The sequence below is a fragment of the Protomyctophum parallelum genome (assembly GCF_964188405.1).
Source record: "Protomyctophum parallelum genome assembly, chromosome: 7".
In the NCBI taxonomy this organism is placed as follows: domain Eukaryota; kingdom Metazoa; phylum Chordata; class Actinopteri; order Myctophiformes; family Myctophidae; genus Protomyctophum; species Protomyctophum parallelum.
The window spans coordinates 24,122,123-24,143,927 of NC_139705.1; the positions used below are offsets into that span (position 1 = coordinate 24,122,123).

The 21,805-nt window shown below is 45.8% G+C and overlaps 1 protein-coding gene across 6 annotated transcripts in view; it reads right to left on the minus strand.

Annotated features, from left to right (window-relative positions):
- The window catches only part of prdm16 (PR domain containing 16), a 262,651-nt gene that overhangs the window by 170,403 nt on the left and 70,443 nt on the right, over positions 1-21,805 (minus strand). For all 6 annotated transcript variants that reach the window (XM_083769954.1, XM_083769949.1, XM_083769950.1 and 3 more), the window contains exon 2: positions 11,010-11,704. In XM_083769954.1, the coding sequence (XP_083626080.1) occupies positions 11,010-11,704 (695 nt within the window). The remainder of the gene's footprint in view (positions 1-11,009; positions 11,705-21,805) is intronic.

Sequence of the window (21,805 nt, forward strand, 5' to 3'; positions counted from 1 at the left end):
AAAGAGCAGATGTACAAGATTGCAGCGCCGCACGAAGTTTAGCGCTGTGAGCTTGTACATCTGCTATTTTGGAATAGCCGAATGCCAAAATGCTTTCCCAGATGTAACGGGTTAAATATCAACACACATCCAATAATATCAGAAAAAGCATAGCAAGCATGCAGACGCTGAAATAAAAGGATGCAACACCAGGTATTACTGACGTGTTATTTGCAAATGACTCATTCCTTAGAGCTGGCGGCCTTTGGATGAATGAGAGTGGACTTGCGCATTGGGAGCATTATAATGTGAGAGCACAGCAGAGGCATCATTGTGTCCTATTGGGGGCGTTTGGTGAGATTTACCAATGGAAATTCAGATGAATTCTTTCAAGAACAGAATGATTTGTGTATGAGGGCGCGAGACTTGTCTGCTTATTTGTTATGATGTTGCATTTAATTTACGCAATCTTTTTAGCACTAATATGCCATAGCCCTGCGCTCTCATCCATAATGAAAATTATTTCTAAGGCGTTGAAGGAAATAACTGAATGCACAGTTTCTGAAAGAGATGGGACTTGCATGTTCTGTTTAAAGCCCTCGGGCACTTTTAGCCAATTCCAATTTCTCCTTTTCTCCTAATGTTTTCTCCTAATGTTCTCAACAAACCACGCGCCGTTGTGGTATGAAGTTGTATATCACAACCAGGCAGACGTGGCTGATTCGCACAAAAGCAACGTATGGTGAAAGAGAAAACAGAAGGTGAGCACAGCGATTTCTTACAGAACATCGTTTTGAGCCCGAAGATTACTCTCATCCATCTTAACCTATGAAATAAAATGCGATCCATGCGAATAGAACCTAGATGTGACAACCAACAAGTAGCCAGTCGACGTGCGTCCCTCATGTCTAGACAGTGAGATGGAGATAATTAAACGTCACTGAAATACACCGAAAATACTGGAGGGGGAATATGAATCATAAGTACTGTGTTGCTAGTTTTCCCTGATCTTAAAACAAAGGAGTCGGCTCTTATCGGTGATCTAAGATTCTAAGTCAAAGGATCTGGCTAGCCAGAAAAGAGCAGGGCTGTCCATCAGGAGCAGGAAGGACTGCGGCCATGGAGCGCTCAGTACCTGACAGTGCACGGTGTGACCATTAACACTGGTCAGATCAATAGCAAATGTGGTAATTAAAGCTAGAGAAAAGCAGCCAGTTAATTGGTCAGAATTGACACTCGGCAATCGGCATGATACTTCTGCATCTTCACAAATCCATAGAAAAGAGCGAGAGAGAGAGAGAGAGAGAGAGAGAGAGAGGGCAATTTCTCAGCGACGCCCGAATCACATGTTGACTTTTACAACGAGCGCTTCGCGAGAGCAAATACACTCTCTCTGCAGGAACAAAAGATAGGGAGAGATGACAAAGGCTTGGAGGTGCTGGAGTAGTGACAAAAGCCATGATTCAGAGGTGTGCAGACACGCCCGGCAGTCACCAGGTAAAGAGGAGGGCAGGGTAAACACCATTAATGCAGCACAAACGCTTCATGGATCTTTATGTTTGATTTGGAGCTTCACAGAAATTCACTATACATATACATTCACTATATATATATATACAGTATATATACAGTATGTACACACACACGCAGACTGAATGAAGAGATCTGATTTGTTCTTATTTTCCATTTTTGGGGGGCCAACCCTTCGCTCTCGTTAAAACCTAAATGATTCATATAGGAAGAGTGTATGGTGTAACATGCAATTGTGCAATTCTGTGCAGTTATTGTACAGTATCTGTTAAAGTACACACATACTCGACACACACACACACACACACACACACACACACACACACACACACACACACACACACACACACACACACACACACACACACACACACGCACTCGCCTTCTGTCCTACCATCTGCACACACAGGGGACAAAGATCCGACAGTCCATTCAATGTCAGCCGGTGAACTGCGCGGCAACACCTCCAGCCATTGTAAAGTGACATGCTTCTATCAATAGGCAAAGCCAGGCCAATCTCCCCGCTAGATAATAGCTGGAGTCAAGTCTGACAGTAGATCAGATCACTGTGGACTCTCTGGGGGGGGGGCCTCTCTTCACTCAGGCTGCCCCGCTCACTGTCCTGTCCTGTCCTGTCCTGTCCTGTCTTGACAATCACACACACACACACACACATACTGTACAGACAGACATACAGACAGGCCAGGCAGAAACAAACACGGACTCACGGACACACAGACACACAGACACACGGACACACACACACACAACACACAGGTGCTAAGACATACGAAGGCAGACATGCACTGAGACAGAGGTTCGCACGCACACATATGGTGGCGTGCGTGTGTTCTGCGCATGCAGACAAACACACACAAGCACACTCACACACAGACAGACAGACAGACACACAGACGGGCACACTCGCGACCCGGGGCCCTTGCGTTCTATCATGTTGTGCTAAAGGGAGAGTATAATGGTTTTTAAATGGATGGCGAGTCTCAGACAGAGGAGAATGGCCGTGGCCTGCAGCGAAGCAGCTCTTAGATTGAGCTGTCCGTCTCGCTGAAATGAGTCTGAGTTAACACCTCTTCCAGTCCCCTAATGCCCCGGGACAGACAACACTATGCTTCCTCTCCTTCCTCTCTCTCGCTTTCGCCACCTCACTCACTCCCACTCCCACTCCCACTCTCTCTCTCTCTCTCCCTCTGTCTCTCCTCCGTAAGCCGCCTTCCCCGCTTATTTCTCTGTCTCTTTCTTTCTCTCCTTCCATCTGTCTTTCTTAACCACATTAACCCTGGCATCCCTATTTTGGGCATGTCGTTATAAGTTATTAGTGCAGCCGCGCCCGGCAGCTGGCGAAAACTCAACAGGCCCGGAAATTAAGGCCTAGCCCTATACCTGGGCCCTCATCAAACCCTGTACACTCAAGATACTGCTACCGCTGCCACCCTTAGATCTCCATATATGGAGCTGACCGGTTCTGACATTCCATATGTTGATCTGACTTGCATGTACACTCAAGACACGCTCGACATATGGCGAGGTCGTATCTCGCCCTCAGGCATCTTACTGGTATAGGTGAGAATTCTCAAACTGTGCCCTACAAGGTACAAAGTACAGTAACTATGGGGAAAAACAATTGGCTGATAATGGGTTTAAAAGTGTTGTAAATGGTCAGCCAAATGAGATATCGGCAAATAAGTGATATTACACTAATTATGTTCTTGAGGTTTATCCCCCAAAATCACGAAGGCTAATTTGACGTTTGGGATAGGCCTACACAAAGAAGACGTTTGGGATAGGCCTACACAAAGAAGACGTTTGGGATAGGCCTACACAAAGAAGTTGGTGTGTCCAAAAATGTAGTTACTGCACATTGGCTTTTCGGGCAGTACAGTATATTTCCATTCATTCACATGGTATACATGGCTGTTGCACACAGTGAATATAGGGGATCTACAAGCTCATAACCCTTTGTGGCGCATTCACCGCATTGTGAGTTTGTACTCACAATCAGTCATCAGTTGCACTTGCCATCTCTTTTGTCTCTCCGCCATGCTGGCTGGAAGTACCTTCGCTAAAAGCGCTGGGACAACGACAACGCTCCACACTTCTGGCTCCAAAACTATGCACTTCCCATAGCAATCAGAACTGCAGACTCACTCCCAATCTTCCACCGTAGTCTGAGAACCCACCTCTTCAGACTACATCATAGCCTGTAGCACTTACTTGCCCTATAGCCTCGGCGATCTTACAGGCGTATGCAAAGGCTCAACTTAGATAGCATTTTATGTAGACATAACACTCTATAGTGTATACGCATAGTTTAATTATATACTGTAGATATTCCACTATTAGGTTCTTAGATTACGTACTGTATGATGTTAGATATTAGAATCACTCCGGCATACGTTACAGTGCAGTGAGATCACTGAGTTGCAACATGGCTCAGCTGGTAGATTACAGCACTCACAAAGCCAAGATCACCAACTCCTGACATTTGCTATAGATGGTGCTATACACAATTGCAGTCTAAAATGTATACCAAAACTTGCTTTAGAGACCAGTGTGTCTATGCATGCTGTTTGTCAGTGTTGATTTTGTCGACTAAAACTAAGATGAAAAATATTCGTCGACTACCTTCTTTCACTGACGAAAACTAAATGGAAACGGGTGCAGTAGGCTACTTAGTTTAGACAGTTTTTGGTTTAAACTAGTCATTGGTTAGACTAGTCATTAGTCCTATACAACTACAACCTATCTCAAACCCTCACCCTAAACCTAACCTGCAGGGCAGCACACCTAAATCTAACCTTAACCCATGTCTAACCAATGACTAGTCTAAACTAAGTATGCACCCCATGGAGACTAAATTAAAACTAAGCTATGATGACTAAAACTAAGACTAAATATACTGACAATTTCGTCAACAAATACAAACTTGACTATAATGTTACGAAGGGACTAGTGGACAAGGGATCCAGTATAAGTCATTTTACACTTGGTTGCAGGTTGAAAATAGCAGATCTACAAGCTTGTAGATCGGCTATTTTCAGCAAGTTTAAAAACAGTCATTACGACGGCATCAAGGCCCACCAAAATGTCAACTGTAGATTTAGTAGAATAAAATCGTATGATAAAACATTCCAGGTGACTAAAATGTGACTGAAACTAAATTAAAACTATTGAAGAGACTATGACTAAAACTAAAATCGAAATTTTCTGCCAAAAACAACACTGCTGTTGGCAGTGTGACTGTGTGGCTTGGCTAGTATTCCCTTCAGGGACAGACAGAGAATCGTCTGCCTCCATCTCACCGACTCACCCTGTGTCTCTATTACTCCAAAAGAGAAGAAAATGCTGCCCTGTTGGGAGTTGTAGTGGAAATAGTCACAGTTTCTCACATTTTCTTACAAAATACAAGCAGTGGTGGGAAAAGTATACTCAAATGTTTTACTTTAAGTAAAAGTATCATTACTGCGATACTACCAAAAAATAACGTCTGGTAGGCCTAATCCAAATGTAGGCAAAAGTGCAAAAGTCTTGGCATCAAAATATTATGCTTAAAATACCAAAAGTAAAAGTGTTCATCGTGGAGAATGTCCCGTTTCACACGTTATCATGTATAACATTCATAAATATATTTAGAAAATAGCAGACCTTGTGGATTAGCCATTTTCAAATATATAGTATAAATAGGGCTGACGTGGCTATAATGTATGTCTTGTAATAATAATATTAATAAAAAGGATATGGTGAACCCCAGATGTATATGTAATGTTGTGGAGGCGTATATACTCCTGCATGTTCATTTTCCCACCGTGTAGGTCTGGGGCTGTAATGTCTGAGGTCTTAGCTAGATATGATCATATTTACACCATGGGGATCTTAGATCACATGGCTTATTATCTTTCATAACACGTACCCCTGTTCTGGCCGGGGTCTGGCGGAGGACACGCGCACGCACGCACGCGCACACACACACACACACACACACACATGCACGCGCACACACACACACACACACACACACACACACACCATTAACAGTATTATAGTCCTGTGTATCTGAGGCTTAAACACCTCTTTTTTGTTCTCTCTCTCTCTCTCTCTCTCTCTCTCTCTCTCTCTCTCTCTCTCTCTCTCTCTCTCTCTCTCTCTCTCTCTCTCTCTCTCTCTATTCTATCAATCTCTCAATCTGTTTTCACCACTCTCTGATGTTGTCACCCTCACTTCACTGTCCAGCTCGCCTCACTCTGCACTCTGCACTCCCCCCCCCCCCCCCTCTCTCTCCCCCCCCTCTCTCTCTCTCTCTCCCCCCCCCCTCTCTCCCCCTCTCTCTCTCTCTCTCTCCCCCCACTCTCCTTCTCTCTTTCTGCTCTTTCTCTGTCCTCTCTCAGCCTGTCTATTTGTCTAAGACCAGAGGCAGTGGAGGAGAAGGGTAGATGATGGGGGGGAGCAGAGAGCGTGGTTCCTTGGGGAGTCTGTTGATGGCTATCAACAGTCCCACTGTTATGACTATCTGTGATAAGAGCTCTGGGAGGGACAGAACCCCAGAAGGGCCCGGCCGGCTCGCAGACCCGAACCAGACAGGATGTCTTTAAAAAAAAAAAATGAAAAAGAAAACAAGTCGTCCAATCTGCAGTGTGACCCGAGGAGGGGCTTTCAGAATGCCACGTCGTGGGCAGGAGCAAGAGAAGAAGAGATGTCCAGCCCTGCTTTCTTACTGCGTGTTTCCAGAGCACTGTTTTCCCAAACATGTTTGGGTCATGGACCAATTTCTATAGGTCGTGAGTAAATGTCCCCTTTATGAATATATACTTTTTCATTTACTAGATTTAAAAGCATATTATTTCAAAAGAAAAAAAATCACAACTTCATCATCAATTCAAAACAATTCAGTTATCCAAAAGTATTTTCATGAATAAAATAAAAAACAAAATAAATCCCATAAATAAATTACAAAAAAAGTAGTGAAAATAATCTACAAGATCTACAAGCTCACAACTGGGTGCAAAGTGTATGCTTTGTGAGCCATTGGGCAACCGTCTAATTTCTCTTTTGGGTCTCGAGCTAAAAGGTTCTGGAACCACTGGTCAAGTAATGGAAATGTGTAAAGAATACGGAGAAAGTGACATCAGGTGAACCGTCCACAACGTACACAAAAAGCATAACAAGTGCCACTAGCTCAATGATAAAATAATCAAAATGTCACCATACTGTACAGTACCAGAACCGGACAATTTATACTATAAATATTATGAATAATATCTACTACAAGATCACAATGTGTCACAGCAGGCATATTATCAACTATATCAAGCCCTATACACTACAGTACGTACTGTAGTTGCGTGACACACAAAGAGACAGGCTCATGTGGAATGTGCTCCACAGTTTGTCAATGAACCTGCGATGTGTGGCTTATTGGTCTAAGATGGCTGATATGTCAGGCAAACACACTCAGACAAAGACCTGCAGTGACGCGCCGATCGGATGTCTGAACATTAATGAACAGAGGCACACAGATTCCTTACTCGAGTAGTTAAAATACTCATCCTGGGATGAAAAAATAAGCTCCTGTGAAATATTTAATATACCTGTAAGTATAATTTGTCTCCGTCTCTGCTATACATCTTCTACTTTTGATGCTTTTGTGTGACGCTGTCGTCAAAAACATCACACATTAAAATATAGAGATAAGAGATTTCTGCCCAACACCAACAATGTGTATATAAAAGTGTTCTTAAAGTATAAATATAATAAAAATGCTCTTAAATGGCTGCATTTGGCTCAGGAGGAAGAGCGGCTGCCTGGAAATCAGAAGGTACCCACCCAGTTTGATCCTACCTCGAACATGCAGTAGGGTTGAGGGAACATAAGGCTGAGGGAACATAGGGTTGAGGGAACATAGGGTTGAGGGAACATAGGGTTGAGGGAACATAAGGCTGAGGGAACATAGGGTTGAGGGAACATAGGGTTGAGGGAACATAAGGCTGAGGGAACATAGGGTTGAGGGAACATAAGGCTGAGGGAACATAGGGTTGAGGGAACATAAGGCTGAGGGAACATAGGGTTGAGGGAACATAAGGCTGAGGGAACATAGGGTTGAGGGAACATAGGGTTGAGGGAACATAGGGTTGAGGGAACATAGGGTTGAGGGAACATAGGGTTGAGGGAACATAAGGCTGAGGGAACATAGGGTTGAGGGAACATAGGGTTGAGGGAACATAAGGCTGAGGGAACATATATGGTTGAGGGAACATAGGGTTGAGGGAACATAATGGTTGAGGGAACATATATGGTTGAGGGAACATAAGGTTGAGGGAACATAGGGTTGAGGGAACATAAGGTTGAGGGAACATAAGGTTGAGGGAACATAAGGCTGAGGGAACATAGGGTTGAGGGAACATAAGGCTGAGGGAACATAAGGCTGACCTTCGATTACATTTTGATGATCTACGCTTCGATATAAATTTGTTTCGATCTTCGAAGCTTCGAAACCCAACGGGGGGGGGGGGGGGGGGGGGCGGGGGGTGTGATGCGAGGTGCGCGATGTGAGGCGCGCACCTTAAACAATAGCGGAGAGAAAGGCATGCTTGGATTGGTCTCATTTATTTAAAACGATAAGCATTGAAGCAACAACTGTTGCAGCCTTCATGAAAGCAGTGACGCACAAATAATTAGGCTTAATAAAACATCCGACCGTAACAAGTCAACTGCCTGACGCAGGCATTACCTTTAAAAAAAATATATATATAGCCTATAATCAAAGCTTCTCTTCCGATTGAAACTCAGATGTGAAAACACCAAAAACAGCACCAGTCCTGGAGCTCCAGGCGCGCTAATTTGCGCCGCGGTCTACGCCGCTCTCAGACCCTTCCGACGAGGCTCTTTCTTGGGGTAGAAAAGTGTGGATGACCGCAGCTCAAATTAGCGCGCCTGGAGCCCAGGAGGTCAGGGGCTTTTTCCCCTGTCCCATGCGTGAAATTTCAACGCGGATTTTTCGCCACACTTGGGCCATCCCGTATGTGTAACGCCAATTTCTTGTCATATAGTTGACACTGTACACCAATTGTTCTTTGTTCTCCTTGCATATTCTAAAATGCAACCACACTTTAGATTTATTTTGTGGCGGCATGAGTGCAGGCTGCTGTGTGTGTGTGTTGACTTCCTTGTTGTTACCACGAGTAGTGAGGGGGAGAGGGGAGGAGGCGTTGCGGTGCTGCGAGGCGCGAGCATGGCTCGCGGACCAAATGGGGCCGTCTCGCGGACCAAAAGCGGCCGCTTTTTTTTTAATGACTATTCGATTCAAAATTAAAAAATCGATTCCCGTGCGTATCGATTGAACATCGATTAATCGATTTTTTTGTCCCCGGGTGTTATAATATCAATGTTCCTAATGGTAGGATGACTAAATGCAAAGAGAAGAATCCAGGTATGTCCGTCCGTCTGTGTACTGCTAATCTACGGCACCATTAACCCGGTCGATGCCAAATCACACACACTCCCTAGTTGCCAACGATGAACCGGGGCGGCCATGAAACACAGGCAGAGCACAGAACATTTGTTCTTTATGTGTGTATGAAGGATGGGGGTGGTGGGGGAGGGAGCTATAGGGAGAAAACATGAGAGCAGAGGGGAGAGTGTAGTTTTTGGAGGGGTGCCTTACGCACCCTTGAATGGCTAGCCATAATATGAACTTTACATAGGAAAAGGTTGCTCATGGCACACTGCCATGTGCTGTAGCAGCATGCGCTTTGTGCTCTAATCGCCAGCGTGCTCTTACAACTGTTAGGAGAGAGAAGAGAAGAGAAGAGAAGAGGGAAATGGGATTTGGGAGGGAAAAGGTTTAGGGATAATGATTTTTGAAATAAAGGCGTATGCATGTTGGCGTGGCGTGCATAATCCCCCTGACCCTACACTTTACAGTTAACAGTCTAATCCCCAATCACAGTTGGGCTTCTTCTTTAATATATGTTGAAAATGTTTAAGTGTAGATAAAGAAAAAAAACTCAGCAGGACTTTACAATGTATAGTGCTTGTATCCTATACTGTATGTTTGGTCTCTTTTTCTCACCTGACATTATAGTTTAAGTGACCCTTGTTTTCATTACATTGTGCTCTACAAATTTAAGCAAATTCTTGACCATTCTTACAGTATCTTATTATCAGACTAGCATTAATGTACGGAAAAAACAAAGATACAAGGTTTCTGCCAGATATGATTCAACTCAGAGAGCGTATATATACACTGAAGCGTTTAGTACATTCTCAGAATTACAGCCCGAGTTCCTAACTATCAATCATTGAGCTGCATGGGGGACCCTCTGGAACGCATCCCAGAACCCCAGGGGGTCCTTCGAGCCCTGGTTTGAGGACCAGAACCCCAGGGGGTCCACCGACCGACCCCTGGTTTGAGGACCAGTGGCATGAGGCCGCTGGCGGTGTCTAGTTCCTGCACTGCAGGCCCTTTCCAAGATGACTCCAATGATTAAGTCGTCCCAAGCCTATATCCATAATTGCATATGAACGTAATATTAGACTATACGAATGACCGGCCCTTTAGAGAGCAGAAGGGGCAGGGATCGGAGTTAGCAAAATGAGAAGCAGCCCGGGATATTTCATCTCTGATTAGACATATGAGAGAGAGAGACAGAGAGAGAGAGAGAGAGAGAGAGAGAGAGAGAGAGAGAGAAACCGAGAGAGAGAGACAGACAGACAGACAGGAGGACGGCACAGAGAGAGGGAGTTCCTTTCTCTCTCTAATGAGCTTACTGAAGCAACTTCAATATCCTCTAATGTCATGATGAAATGAAAATTAATAGTTCAATACGCCGCCACCGCATTGGGCCACGCTTCTACCATTTCCATATCGGGTGGCGTGACCAAATGAGAGCGCTCGCTCGGACCGACGCCCAGAAAAGCTGATACCTACACTAATCAGACAGATTTTTCCGTCTGACATTGGCGGGCTGGAGGGAGGAATTCTGGAAATGTGTGTGTGTGTGCGTGTGCGTGTGCGTGTGTGTGTGTGTGTGTGTGTGTGTGTGTGTGTGTGTGTGTCTGGTGTGTGTGTGTGTGTGTGTGTGTGTGTGTGTCTGGTGTGTGTCTGGTGTGTGTGTCTGGGTTCATAGATATGGGCCAATCAGAAAAGGGCATGCAAATGGAATAAGCATCTCCACTGATGGAGATGGAGGTCTCTGGAGGGGCAGCGATGTTTGGGTCCACTCTTACACTTACCTTAAGGTATACCTTACGGTATAGCTTTAGATGTTTGGGTCCACTCTTCCACTTACCTTAAGGTATAGCTTTTTCACCCTTTCATTTCATAACATAAAAGTTGGATTGCTCACGAGAACAACGGGACTCAGATTATGATGCATACTGTACATATAACGGAAACTAAAATGGGTTGACACCCGGAAGCACGAAAAATAAAAGAATAAAGTCAGAGAGGACAAAATGAACATGCAGTTGAAGAAGAAGAGCCCTACCTCCCAGCCAAAGGAGGAGCCATCTTTGCCGGTGGTGGCCCCGTGGTGGTGCAGGTTCTGGGGTCCGAACCTCTCGCCCGCCCCGATGCGCATCTTGGCCCAGACGCCCAGGCCGGCGCCGGGCACCGAGGACTCCCGCAGCTCCAGCTCGCCGGGGATGGGAATGTCGTCGGGAATGTAGACGGGCGCCTCGTACGGGGAGCCCTCCTTGGGCGTGGCAAAGTCGTCCTCGTTGCTGCTGTTGCCGCTGTTGTTGTTGCTGTTGTGGTGGTGTTGGTGGTGTTGGTGGTGTTGGTGGTGGTGGGGGTGCATGTCGTGCAGGTGGTGGTGGTGCTGGTGGTGGTGCGAGGCGTAGATGTGGGGGTGGAGCAGGTGGTGGTGGTGCTGCTGCTGGTGGAGGAGGAGGTGGTGGTGGTTGTTGGGGGGGTGGGGGTGGTGGTGGGAGGCGGGCGGCGAGGCCGAGGCCGAGGGCGGGGACATGCCCATGAGGAGCCCATCCTCTCCGTCGCCGCCACCTCCGTCCTCCGGGCTGTTGCCCCCCCCACCATCCCTGCCTCCTCCTCTGTCTTCTCCTTCTCCTCCACCCTCTCCTCCGCCCCCCGCCTCGCCCTCTCCGCCACCCCCGTCGCCGCCCGTCGATAAACTGGGGAGGTCGGCCTCTGTCTCGAACGCGCTGTCCACTGGCTCACTGTCGCCTGCGGGGGGAGATCAAGGTCACAGTTATTTATATGTCCCAAGCTGGGCAATTAATTTTACAGCAGATAATAAAAGCTCTAAAAAACACAATACAGTAAGACATACAAGCAATAACAGACATACGTATACAATGTCACAAGATACAGATTAGTGTAACTAACTACATCTATCCTCACCACCGACCCCTGAAAGTAAACAGCCCCTAGCTACCTCCTCCTGCTTCCCTTATTGATGGCCCGGATGGAGGTACATTTGTACCGGTTATTTTTGGTTACAGGGGTCTTTAACCATTGGCCGGAAGGCAGTAATACATATTCCCAGGTGTCTGTTCTAACAGAAGAGAGAGTATATTGGAGGTTAATAAAGGCAAACATGGAAGCTATGCAGGGGGATCAGCGACGTGTTTCATCCTCACTGTAGGCATGTATGATTTCTGCTCTAGAGGTTATTTTTTCTGATCCTCCTCCTCCTCCTCCTCCTCCTCCTCCTCCTCCTCCTCCTCCCCAGTAGAAAACAGCGAGAGAACACGGACGTCACCAAAGTTGTGACGCGCCTCTGCACTGTTATTGGTCAGTGAAATACAAGAAGTGGGCTTTATATGTGCCAGATTTTCCAATGGGTACCGAGGCTATCCTCAGTGTGATTTCAATGTATTGACTGACCAATGCTGAAAAGGGAAAGGGGGGGGGGGGGTTGATCAAAGACACGTCTTATTGGACCTCACTTGCCGCAAGATGATTTTACTCGTCTTCTCGCTGTACAGAACTCTCTAGGAAAATAGTGAGTCAGTGCTGAAGACTTGAATATTATGTTTCCTAACTAATTACCCTTTGCGACCCAAAAAATGTAAAAATAAAATAAAAAAGACAACATGATGCATCTGCAGCCAAACCCCTGTAACACCAATGAGAGTTCTTCCATCTGTCTGAGCCTCTGAGGGTTCGGGCACACAGTCAACACAGAGTATGAATATGAAAGTACACTCCCAGAGTTAAGTTAACCCAGAGTACGAATATACACTCCCAGAGTTAAGTTAACACAGAGTACGAATGTACACTCCCAGAGTTAAGTTAACACAGAGTACGAATGTACACTCCCAGAGTTAAGCTAACACAGAGTACGAATATACACTCCCAGAGTTAAGTTAACACAGAGTACGATGTACACTCCCAGAGTTAACAGGGCCATATGAAGAGCGAGCAGCGGTCAGAGTCCCCCCTGGCGGGTGGAGCTCTCCCTCCCATGCAGTCACAGTTTCCTGCGGGGCACGCAGGGCTCTCGTCTTACAGATAATGGGCAGCAGCGTCTGACCGTGGCCCGTCTGACCGTGGCCCGTGCATCAGCGACCTGCTTAGCCCAGTCGCCCAGCATTATTGTCACTTCCAGCCACTGACAACTAAATTGTGGTCCTGCTCCGGGATCTGACTGCTCCAAATGCGATGAAAGTGATGCGGAATATTGTGTGTGTGACTGTGTGTGTGTGTGTGTGTGTGTGTGTGTGTGTGTGTGCGCGTGGACATGCATGTGTGTGCGTGTGAGAGAAAGAGAGACTTCAACAGTCATGGGAGGATAGACTTTTGTTCCTTTATCCCATTTCTTTCAGTGTGATAATAATAAACAACCACTGGTGAAGAAGGCTTGTTAGAATCTCCAACTGTGACATGCACACACACACACACACACACACACACACACACATACACACATATACATACATCTGAATGTGCTTCCTTTTACTTTCCTCCCTTTGGACCAGGCCCAGTGTCTTTTAGTGGATGCACCGCTGCAGTTTTACTATCCAAACACAGGGACTGGCAATCAGAGGGCTAACTAGGCCCAAAATTACAGCCGGAGTGGTTCCAATCAAGCCTCTCGCTCCCTGTAGTCTCCATGCCGCGCGCTGCCAAGCCTGCTGCAGCTCCCCAGGCCAGGGGCAATAATATAGCACTATACACACAGCGTCCACAAACACCACTTGTTAGTGTATCAAAGTCTCATGTTAGTTATCATCGTCGAGTCCATCATTTGTTCCTGCCAACGTGATAGTGATTGCTTTTCATTTTGAGAACATCATTTGGACGAGTAGACACGCACACACACTTTTAATGTCATCTTGAATGGATTGCATTGTTTGATTTCATTAATTTTTGTATCACTTGAACATGTGCAATAACCATTGTTTTGTTTGCAGCGTTAGTACATTTTGGTTTTATGTAGGTTTTTTTGTCAGTATCAGATTTTAGTTTTTCAATCTAACGGCTGTAGGGTCTGCGGTAGGCTTGGTGAGAGAGGGTAGCCAGAGGCTGGTAGGAAGGAAGAGGCTTGAATGAGCTAAGCAAGAAACCAGATCAGTAAAAGAAACATCTAGAGCATATTCAGGATATGGCCTATCAGATTCCTGCTCTTTGATAAATGCGCTGGAATTGCGCCCGGCCATATATTGAGAGAATATGAAAGTTGCTAAGTTAACTGACATGTAAGTCTTAAAACGTGAAATGCGAAACTACGAAACCATGCGACAAGGGCTTTTCAGCGCCTGGCAAAAACTATACAGGGCCGTCCATAGAGATCCGGGAAACTTATCATATAAAAACTGCGGCAGTAAAAATCCGGGCTTTTTATGGCCGATTTTGCGTCATCCAGTGATTTCTTTTTTGAGGGAGGAAAAGAACCCATTTTTTTAATGATGGCTGTTTCATAGGAGCTCAGGCCAGGCGCGCAATTAAGAATGGAACATGTGAGCCAGCAGTAGCTTCCATTTTTCACAGATCAATTAAAGTTTTACTGCCCGGCCCCTATCTTGCTGCTGCCTCTCCACAATCAAAAGTGTTTTCGGGCCCGTTAAAAACTTTTTTTCTCTCGCGCTCTCTCTCTCTCTCTCTCTCCTTCACCCCCCTCCCTCCGCTGGCACCCGACCCATCGGACGCAATTTGAACAAGCCGAGAGACAGCCTCGGAAAATCTATTAAATACTATTCAGCTTTAAGAGCCTCCGAGCAGAAAGAGAAAATGCACTGAAAGCTACATACAAGTCATTTAAGGAGAAAGAAGTGAGGAAAACAACAATGAAAAAAGAAAACACTTAATGTTGATGAACAAAACATCTTTTGTGAGAGGCGTTAAGTAGGCGGTGAGGGAAAAATGGCGCACGCACGCACACACGCACACACACGAGATGCTGACGTGAGGTAAGATCTCATGCACTCAACTTCTCTTATTCATAAAAACGTTGCCCGAGAGAAAAAGAATGAGAAAGTAAATGGATTATTAGCCAGAGACTCTCTACCCTCCCTATGACATGCTGTGAAGTTTGGCCATGTTCAACAGTGAAGTTCCCCCGTGTACACACACACACACACACACACACACACACACACACACACAGCAACCGAGAAAACATAACTTATAGAGCAAAGAATAGAAAGCAGGAGAAGCTATATAGCGAAAGGGGCGCGGAAGAGCAGAGCAAGAAGAAGAAAAGATGTGAAGAATGTGAAAGAAAAAGCGATGACTAGCTCTCACGAGGAGGTGCTTTTTAAACATCTCTGTGTGTTTGCTCTGGGTCTCTGAGGACCCAGAGAGAGATGTTCTGGGCCCTCGGCTCCCAGGGGGCTTCTTAAAAATCAGACCCAGGCCAAGCAGCCAGATAGCGCCTTCCCCCTCGCTCCACTCGCTCCTCGTGTTGTTATTCCTCTCTCTCTCTCTCTCTCTGACTCTCTTTTTACAAGGAGCTATTTATCCTGATTACATCAGGGGTCAATCATTAATTCGCACCTTGGGGGTCCTGCTGCTGGCCGCCACTACAATGGGCTGCTTGTTCAGCGTGTGTTATTTCAGTGGAAAACTACGGCGCTCAGGCCTGTGAGCGCGAGAGAGAGACCGGCCGGGCCACATGAAGGCATCTCATTTATTTGATAAATTGTAAATGTGTGCCTTAAACAGACCCCTTTGTTTTCCAGCAGGGCCTTGCAATAACAAATAGACATTTTGAGGGGCACGTATGAACACAGGGCACACCCCAGCACGTAAACGTAAACGTACACACACACGTACCCACATACACACACACACACACAGTGAGACACATTTGTTTGAGCCACAGGAAATGTTACATGACTGTGTACGATGATTTGAGGTGATGTGGTGAAGATTAGCTCTCATTTCCTTGCAGTACAAAGACATTACATTCAGAGATCCTGCCTTCTTTTAGGTACATAATAACCGAGGAGGAACAGTTCAAAAGATTTGGCTACATCAGCACAACTCGATTGTGTGCAAGAAATGCACTGTAGCTTTGGAAGGGGGGGGGGGGGTTCGGCTTCAATAAGCACACTAATAACAGAGGAAAACACCACGGAAAGAAAATATGAAAGGGCGATAACGTTGTAATCAGCGTTGCCATGGCGAAATAACTTGACACGGCGCTGAAAATCAGCAGCCCGATCGGAGGGCCTTTACAACGGGCAAATTGTTCTGCGGTGGCGTTTAATCAGACCACTCTAGATTTAAACGTGGAGAGATAGCGATCTGGAGTCATTTTCTGCCGTCTGCGCGAGCGCACACAAACACATGTGCCTTGTGGCATATACGCATATTTCAGACAGGTTCCTAAAACCCAGTCGGGTCGGTCGGTCGGGGGCAAAAAAGCAACGGTTCTCTCTGTCTGTGGTGCTAGAATCCCCCCCCCCCCCTGAAACACTAGCGCTCTGGGAACAAACCTATAAATACACGCCGTGCGAGGATTAGAGGCCACTCGCTGCGGTAGATGCCTTTTTGTTTTTTTCAAATGAAGCAAAGAATCATCAGTCATCCCGACAAAAAAGGCAAATACACAGAGGGGCGTTATTTTTGACTCGCTTTGTGTACAAATCTGCCACATCACCTGGTGAGGCTCTACGAGTTAACGGAGTATATACAGAGGGGAACGTGCCTGTCCATCTGGAGTGGACGCAGACCGTACTGTGTGGGCAGTGGTGTAAAAGTAACTAAGTACATTTACTTAGTTACATTTAGACCTGAAAACTGATTCTACAAAATGGCTTCTGACAGTTTTCTGAAAAAGCCATGTTTCTATGTCAGTGGTTCTCAACCTTTCTCATGTCAAGGACCCCCAAAAATATATGTAATTGGCCGCCGACCCCCATCTCAAAATATGTTGTTCCAGGGACCCCGCCAGAAGCAAGATTTGAGTTAAAAACTCTCGCGTATATACCAAATTTGCACCACATTTACACGATTTTTTCACGAAAATAGCAGACCTACAAGCTCGTAGCACGGCACTCGAGCTTGATCGCTATGAGCTTGTAGATCTGCTATTTTTTCAGCTAAAGTATAAACACAATCCTTAAAGGGTTCCCGTCCTAAAAAGTTGAACATGTGAGTACTTTTTTCCACCACTGACTGTGGTGATCAGTGTGTGTGTGTGTGTGTGTGTGTGTGTGTGTGTGTGTGTGTGTGTGTGTGTGTCCAGGTGGGGGGCATCAGAATATGTGCACTACCTACAGAATACCCATGAGAGAGAGACAAAGAGACAAGGAGAGAGAGAGAGAGAGCAGAAGCACATTGGAGCCCCATCGACTCTGGCTAGAACAACAATAAATGAGGGACGTGTGTGCGCTAAAAAGGCTACATTATACTTTGTCACGCAACCGGAAATATAGCCAACCTGTAAGCCCATGGCGCCTTGCACCCCCCCGCGGCACGTCATCTCACCCATCTTGTATAGATCACCTATTTTAGGCGCGCGACACCCGGCATGCGACCAGAGTATAACTCTGGCTTTATGATGGGGCCGCGTAGCTCCAATGCTCACAGAGACTGTATCTTTGTCTGGCAGTAAGTTGATCTGCTTCAGTTCAAAAAGGAAAGCCGGCATGCTGATGAAAAGCCAGCATCCAGGGAAAAGGCAGAAATATGCAACGTTCGCCGCCTCCAAATATGGGGAGAAAAGTTTGGTCTGGTGGTGGAGATGGAAGGGGGGGGGGGGGGAATGGAAGGCGGAGGGAATATGTGTTGGAGTATGACAGATATGAAAAATGGGAGGCTGGTTGAGCAAGAAATGACCAAACATTTTGATGTGGGATCGCTTTGCGTCTGTGTGTGTGTGTGTGTGTGCCTGCGTGCCTTTGTGCGGCGCGCACGTACATGAATGCGTGTCTGTATGAGTGGGTGAATGTATACGCGACAAATGTGTATATGTGCATGTGTGTAGGCGGCATGTGCATGTGCATGTGCATGTGCATGTGCATGTGCATGTGCATGTGCATGTGCATGTGCATGTGCATGTGCATGTGCATGTGCATGTGCATGTGCATGTGCGGTATATGTGTTGGTGTGCGGTTGTGCATGTGGAGGCGTTCCAACATCAGCCTAATGGTGTGCCCCCTTCAATATGGTGTCAATATGGTCCCACTTAAGGGAGTTATTGGCTGTGTTCAGGACCATAGAGAGATATTGGGTACCTGTTCCTCTTTAGCAGACACAAGCCTTTGATGATTTCTGTCTCCACACAAAAGGAGTCTAATCACCCTCTCTGCTTTTAGACCAGAGAGGAGGAGGAGGAGGAGGAGGAGGAGGAGGAGGAGGAGGAGGAGGAGGAGGAGGCGGCGGCAGAGGGAGGAAAGAAAAGGAGGCAGCCGTAAAAATGAGTTCAAATGAAAGGGGGGAGAGAGAGAGAGAGAGAGAGAGAGAGATCGGTTGGCAGGGGGTATCAGCTATTTGTAATGACATAAATGGGCACTTGGACGCCTTGTCCAGGAGAGGGAGTTCAGGGAAGGTGTACTGTGTGTTTATTTGTGTGTGTGTGTGTGTGTGTGTGTGTGTGTGTGTGTGTGTGTGTGTGTGTGTGTGTGTGTGTGTGTGTGTGTGTGTGTGTGTGTGTGTGTGTGTGTGTGTGTGTGTGTGTGTGTGTGTGTGAGGACAGTCAACTACGCCACACGGTGTCTTCTGGTAAAAGCAGCGGGGGACATTTCCAAGCAACACTTAAAAAGTATCAATATGGCTTCTTCCGAAAGAGTTTAGTCACTGCAGCCGATCCCACAGGTAGACGGAAGAGAAAGGATGAAGAAATAATAAATGAAAGGAAGAAAGAAAGCTGCCCCAAAACAAAGTGAAAGAAAAAAGGACCAAGAGGAAAAAGATTATGCCTGAATATTGAAATGTCATTTTTGTAAAGTGTACACAAGCGGTGAAGCTATGACTCAAAACTGTCAGGCTTTTGGATTGAAAAATGATGTCGCTCATGCGTCTATTTTGATATAAATGTACAACATGGAGAGTTGAGCACGATGAACAGATATTACATAAAGGTAACATGACATAACGTGACCCGACTCTTAACTTTAAGTACCATATTCCTGCGTTTGTGGGGAAAAAATAGGGTGTCCATTGTGTATTGCTTGTGAATAGTAACAAAAAAACGACATCCTTCATAGGGAATAGTGTGTGTGTGTGTGTGTGTGTGTGTGTGTGTGTGTGTGTGTGTGTGTGTGTGTGTGTGTGTGTGTGTGTGTGTGTGTGTGTGTGTGTGTGTGTGTGTGTGTGTGTACACAACATCGTGACAACACAGTTGATGTATTGATGTGTTATTTGTGCTGAGAAGCCTAGAGCCATTCTGTCCTGGAACAGTGTGTGTGCGTGCGTGTGTGCGTGCTTGGGTGTGCGTGCGTGCGTGCGTGCACACTGTGCGTGCGTGCGTGCGCACACACGTGTGTAGATTGAGACCTATATAAGCCTTCAGGCAAATAGAGGACATCAAGCCGGCGGAGAGCAGGTGTGTGCATGACTGCGTGTGTGTGTGTGTGTGTGTGTGTGTGTGTGTGTGTGTGTGTGTGTGTGTGTGTGTGTGTGTGTGTGTGTGTGCGCGCCGTACGTGTGTGTGCTGGCCCCGTGCATGGTCCGCTATACTCTCTCTCCCTAGGGACACGGGCTGCGGCAGACATTTATTAACAGGGCAGATTAATAGTGCCAGGAGAAAATCATGTTCACAAACATGATAAATATTAATAATAATCAATAGCACGTTACATTTGCCAAATTGAGTTGCAAACATCACCCCCTAGGGGCTATGGGGGGAGGGGGGGGAAGAGAATGGGAAGAGGGGTGTGTGCACTGAAGAAGGACTGATCACATAAAGCTAGTAGTGGTTTTCAACCCTTTTCACATCAAGGCCAGTTATTATTTGTCTGCATTTGAGCCACGGACCACCATGTGATGAGATGTATATGCTCCTCGCACACCCAAAACGTAAAAGTATGTTCTGTCTTTGTTGCATACGATTTTGTCTACAATTCCATGCTTTTGGGCAAACGTTGATCAAAACTATAATTCTCTAATTTATATAGAATTCTTGTAAATTAAGTAGTGCAGATGTTTAACAATAATGAGTTAAAGATCTATAAGGGTCCATTTGGTTACCAAACCACTGATGTAAAGCCTCAGAACTCTGCAGTACAACGGAGTCGCTCGCCGACAAGAACATAATTATTCTGATGACGTGTTGTGATGTGATGTATACTTGTTGGCAAGCGACGCCGTGGAGTGATGGAACAGAGGATAAATGGAGCTTCAAGACTACACAGTTGCACATGAACATTATATCACATCAGCCGACATATACAGAATGTATACAGCTCTGATCCGCTGATACGAGTTAACCATGTACTTAAACCCTCTAGAGTCTAGACCAGGGTTTTCAAGCCTTTTCATTTCAGACCCAAAACTTTTAATATTGTGTTGCCGTTGGATGATTTTGTCAACAATTCCATGCTGTATTGATGTTGTATAGGAGAAACAATATGGCGTTGATCAAAATAACAACTCTACTACATTCCCTAATTGTGTAGACTTCTTCTAAATGTAGTAGTGCAGATGATTAACAATTATTTAACTCTCTGCTAGCGTAAAATGAGCGTTTTATTTCACACTCTCAAGAGTTAAAGACCTATATGGGTCCATTTGGTTATCAACTCTCCACGCATTTAGGACCAACTGGAACCACCAACTGGTGGTCCGTGGACCACAGGTTGAACACCACTGCTCAATAGAGAACTGCCAACGAGTCGGCTCTGTACTTGGACCTCTTTTTTTACATATAGTAAATATATTTATGCTCAAAAGGAGGAATATAAATGTACGTCATTTAAAGGACCACTTTACCACTTTTCAACATACCTTCATATAATTGGTCCTCACTAATGTTCATAATAAAATATCACATTTGTTTTTCTACTCGGTCTGTGTCTCATAGGAGGGCTATGGGCAGTTCAGAAACCTGTCCACCAGTGACATCATCGATGGGGAATCCAAGCTATTAGAAACTGTAGGCTTTCTAGTCCTGAAAAGTTGCGACAATGGAAGCCATCGTTCTCACAATAATAATTTGTTTAAAACAAATCTGCCTAACGAAGATGTCACTGGTGAACTGCCCATTAGTGAGGACCAATTATGAAGTTGAAAAGTGGTGAAGTGCTCCTTTAAACAAAGCAGCTTCTCTCAACATGACCATGAAGCGAGTCCTCAGTACATGCTGTTGTTGACCCAAATCGCCACAGATCATGATGGTGTCAAGGTTTACTTACAGTAAGTCTTTCATGGATTATGTGCACATGCCTAATTCACAGCACATGCAAGTACATGCATTCAAATGTGCATGTGAGTGTCTTAATTGTGTGCGTGCGTGCGAGAAAGATCTGCCAAACTAACTACAGTACATAACTGGAGGACAAGTTGTGTGTGTGTGTGTGTGTGTGTGTGTGTGTGTGTGTGTGTGTGTGTGTGTGTGTGTGTGTGTGTGTGTGTGTGTGTGTGTGTGTGTGTGTGTGTGTGTGTGTGTGTGTGTGTGTGGAGGGGGTATGGAGGTGCCAGGGGGAGCAGCCTGCCCCATACATCAGCCTATTACTCCCAGGGCCCCGTTCTCCTCCTCTTCTCTCTCTCTCTCTCTCTCTCTCTCTCTCTCTCTCTCTCTCTCTCTCGCCTGCTCCCTCCAGTCATTAGCCAGTGAATTAACGACAATCCAGCCTGCTATTAATCACACTGACAAAAGTACACACACACGTCTGAATCTAGATCTCAATCTTTTTTCGATTAAGTGTGCGATTAATC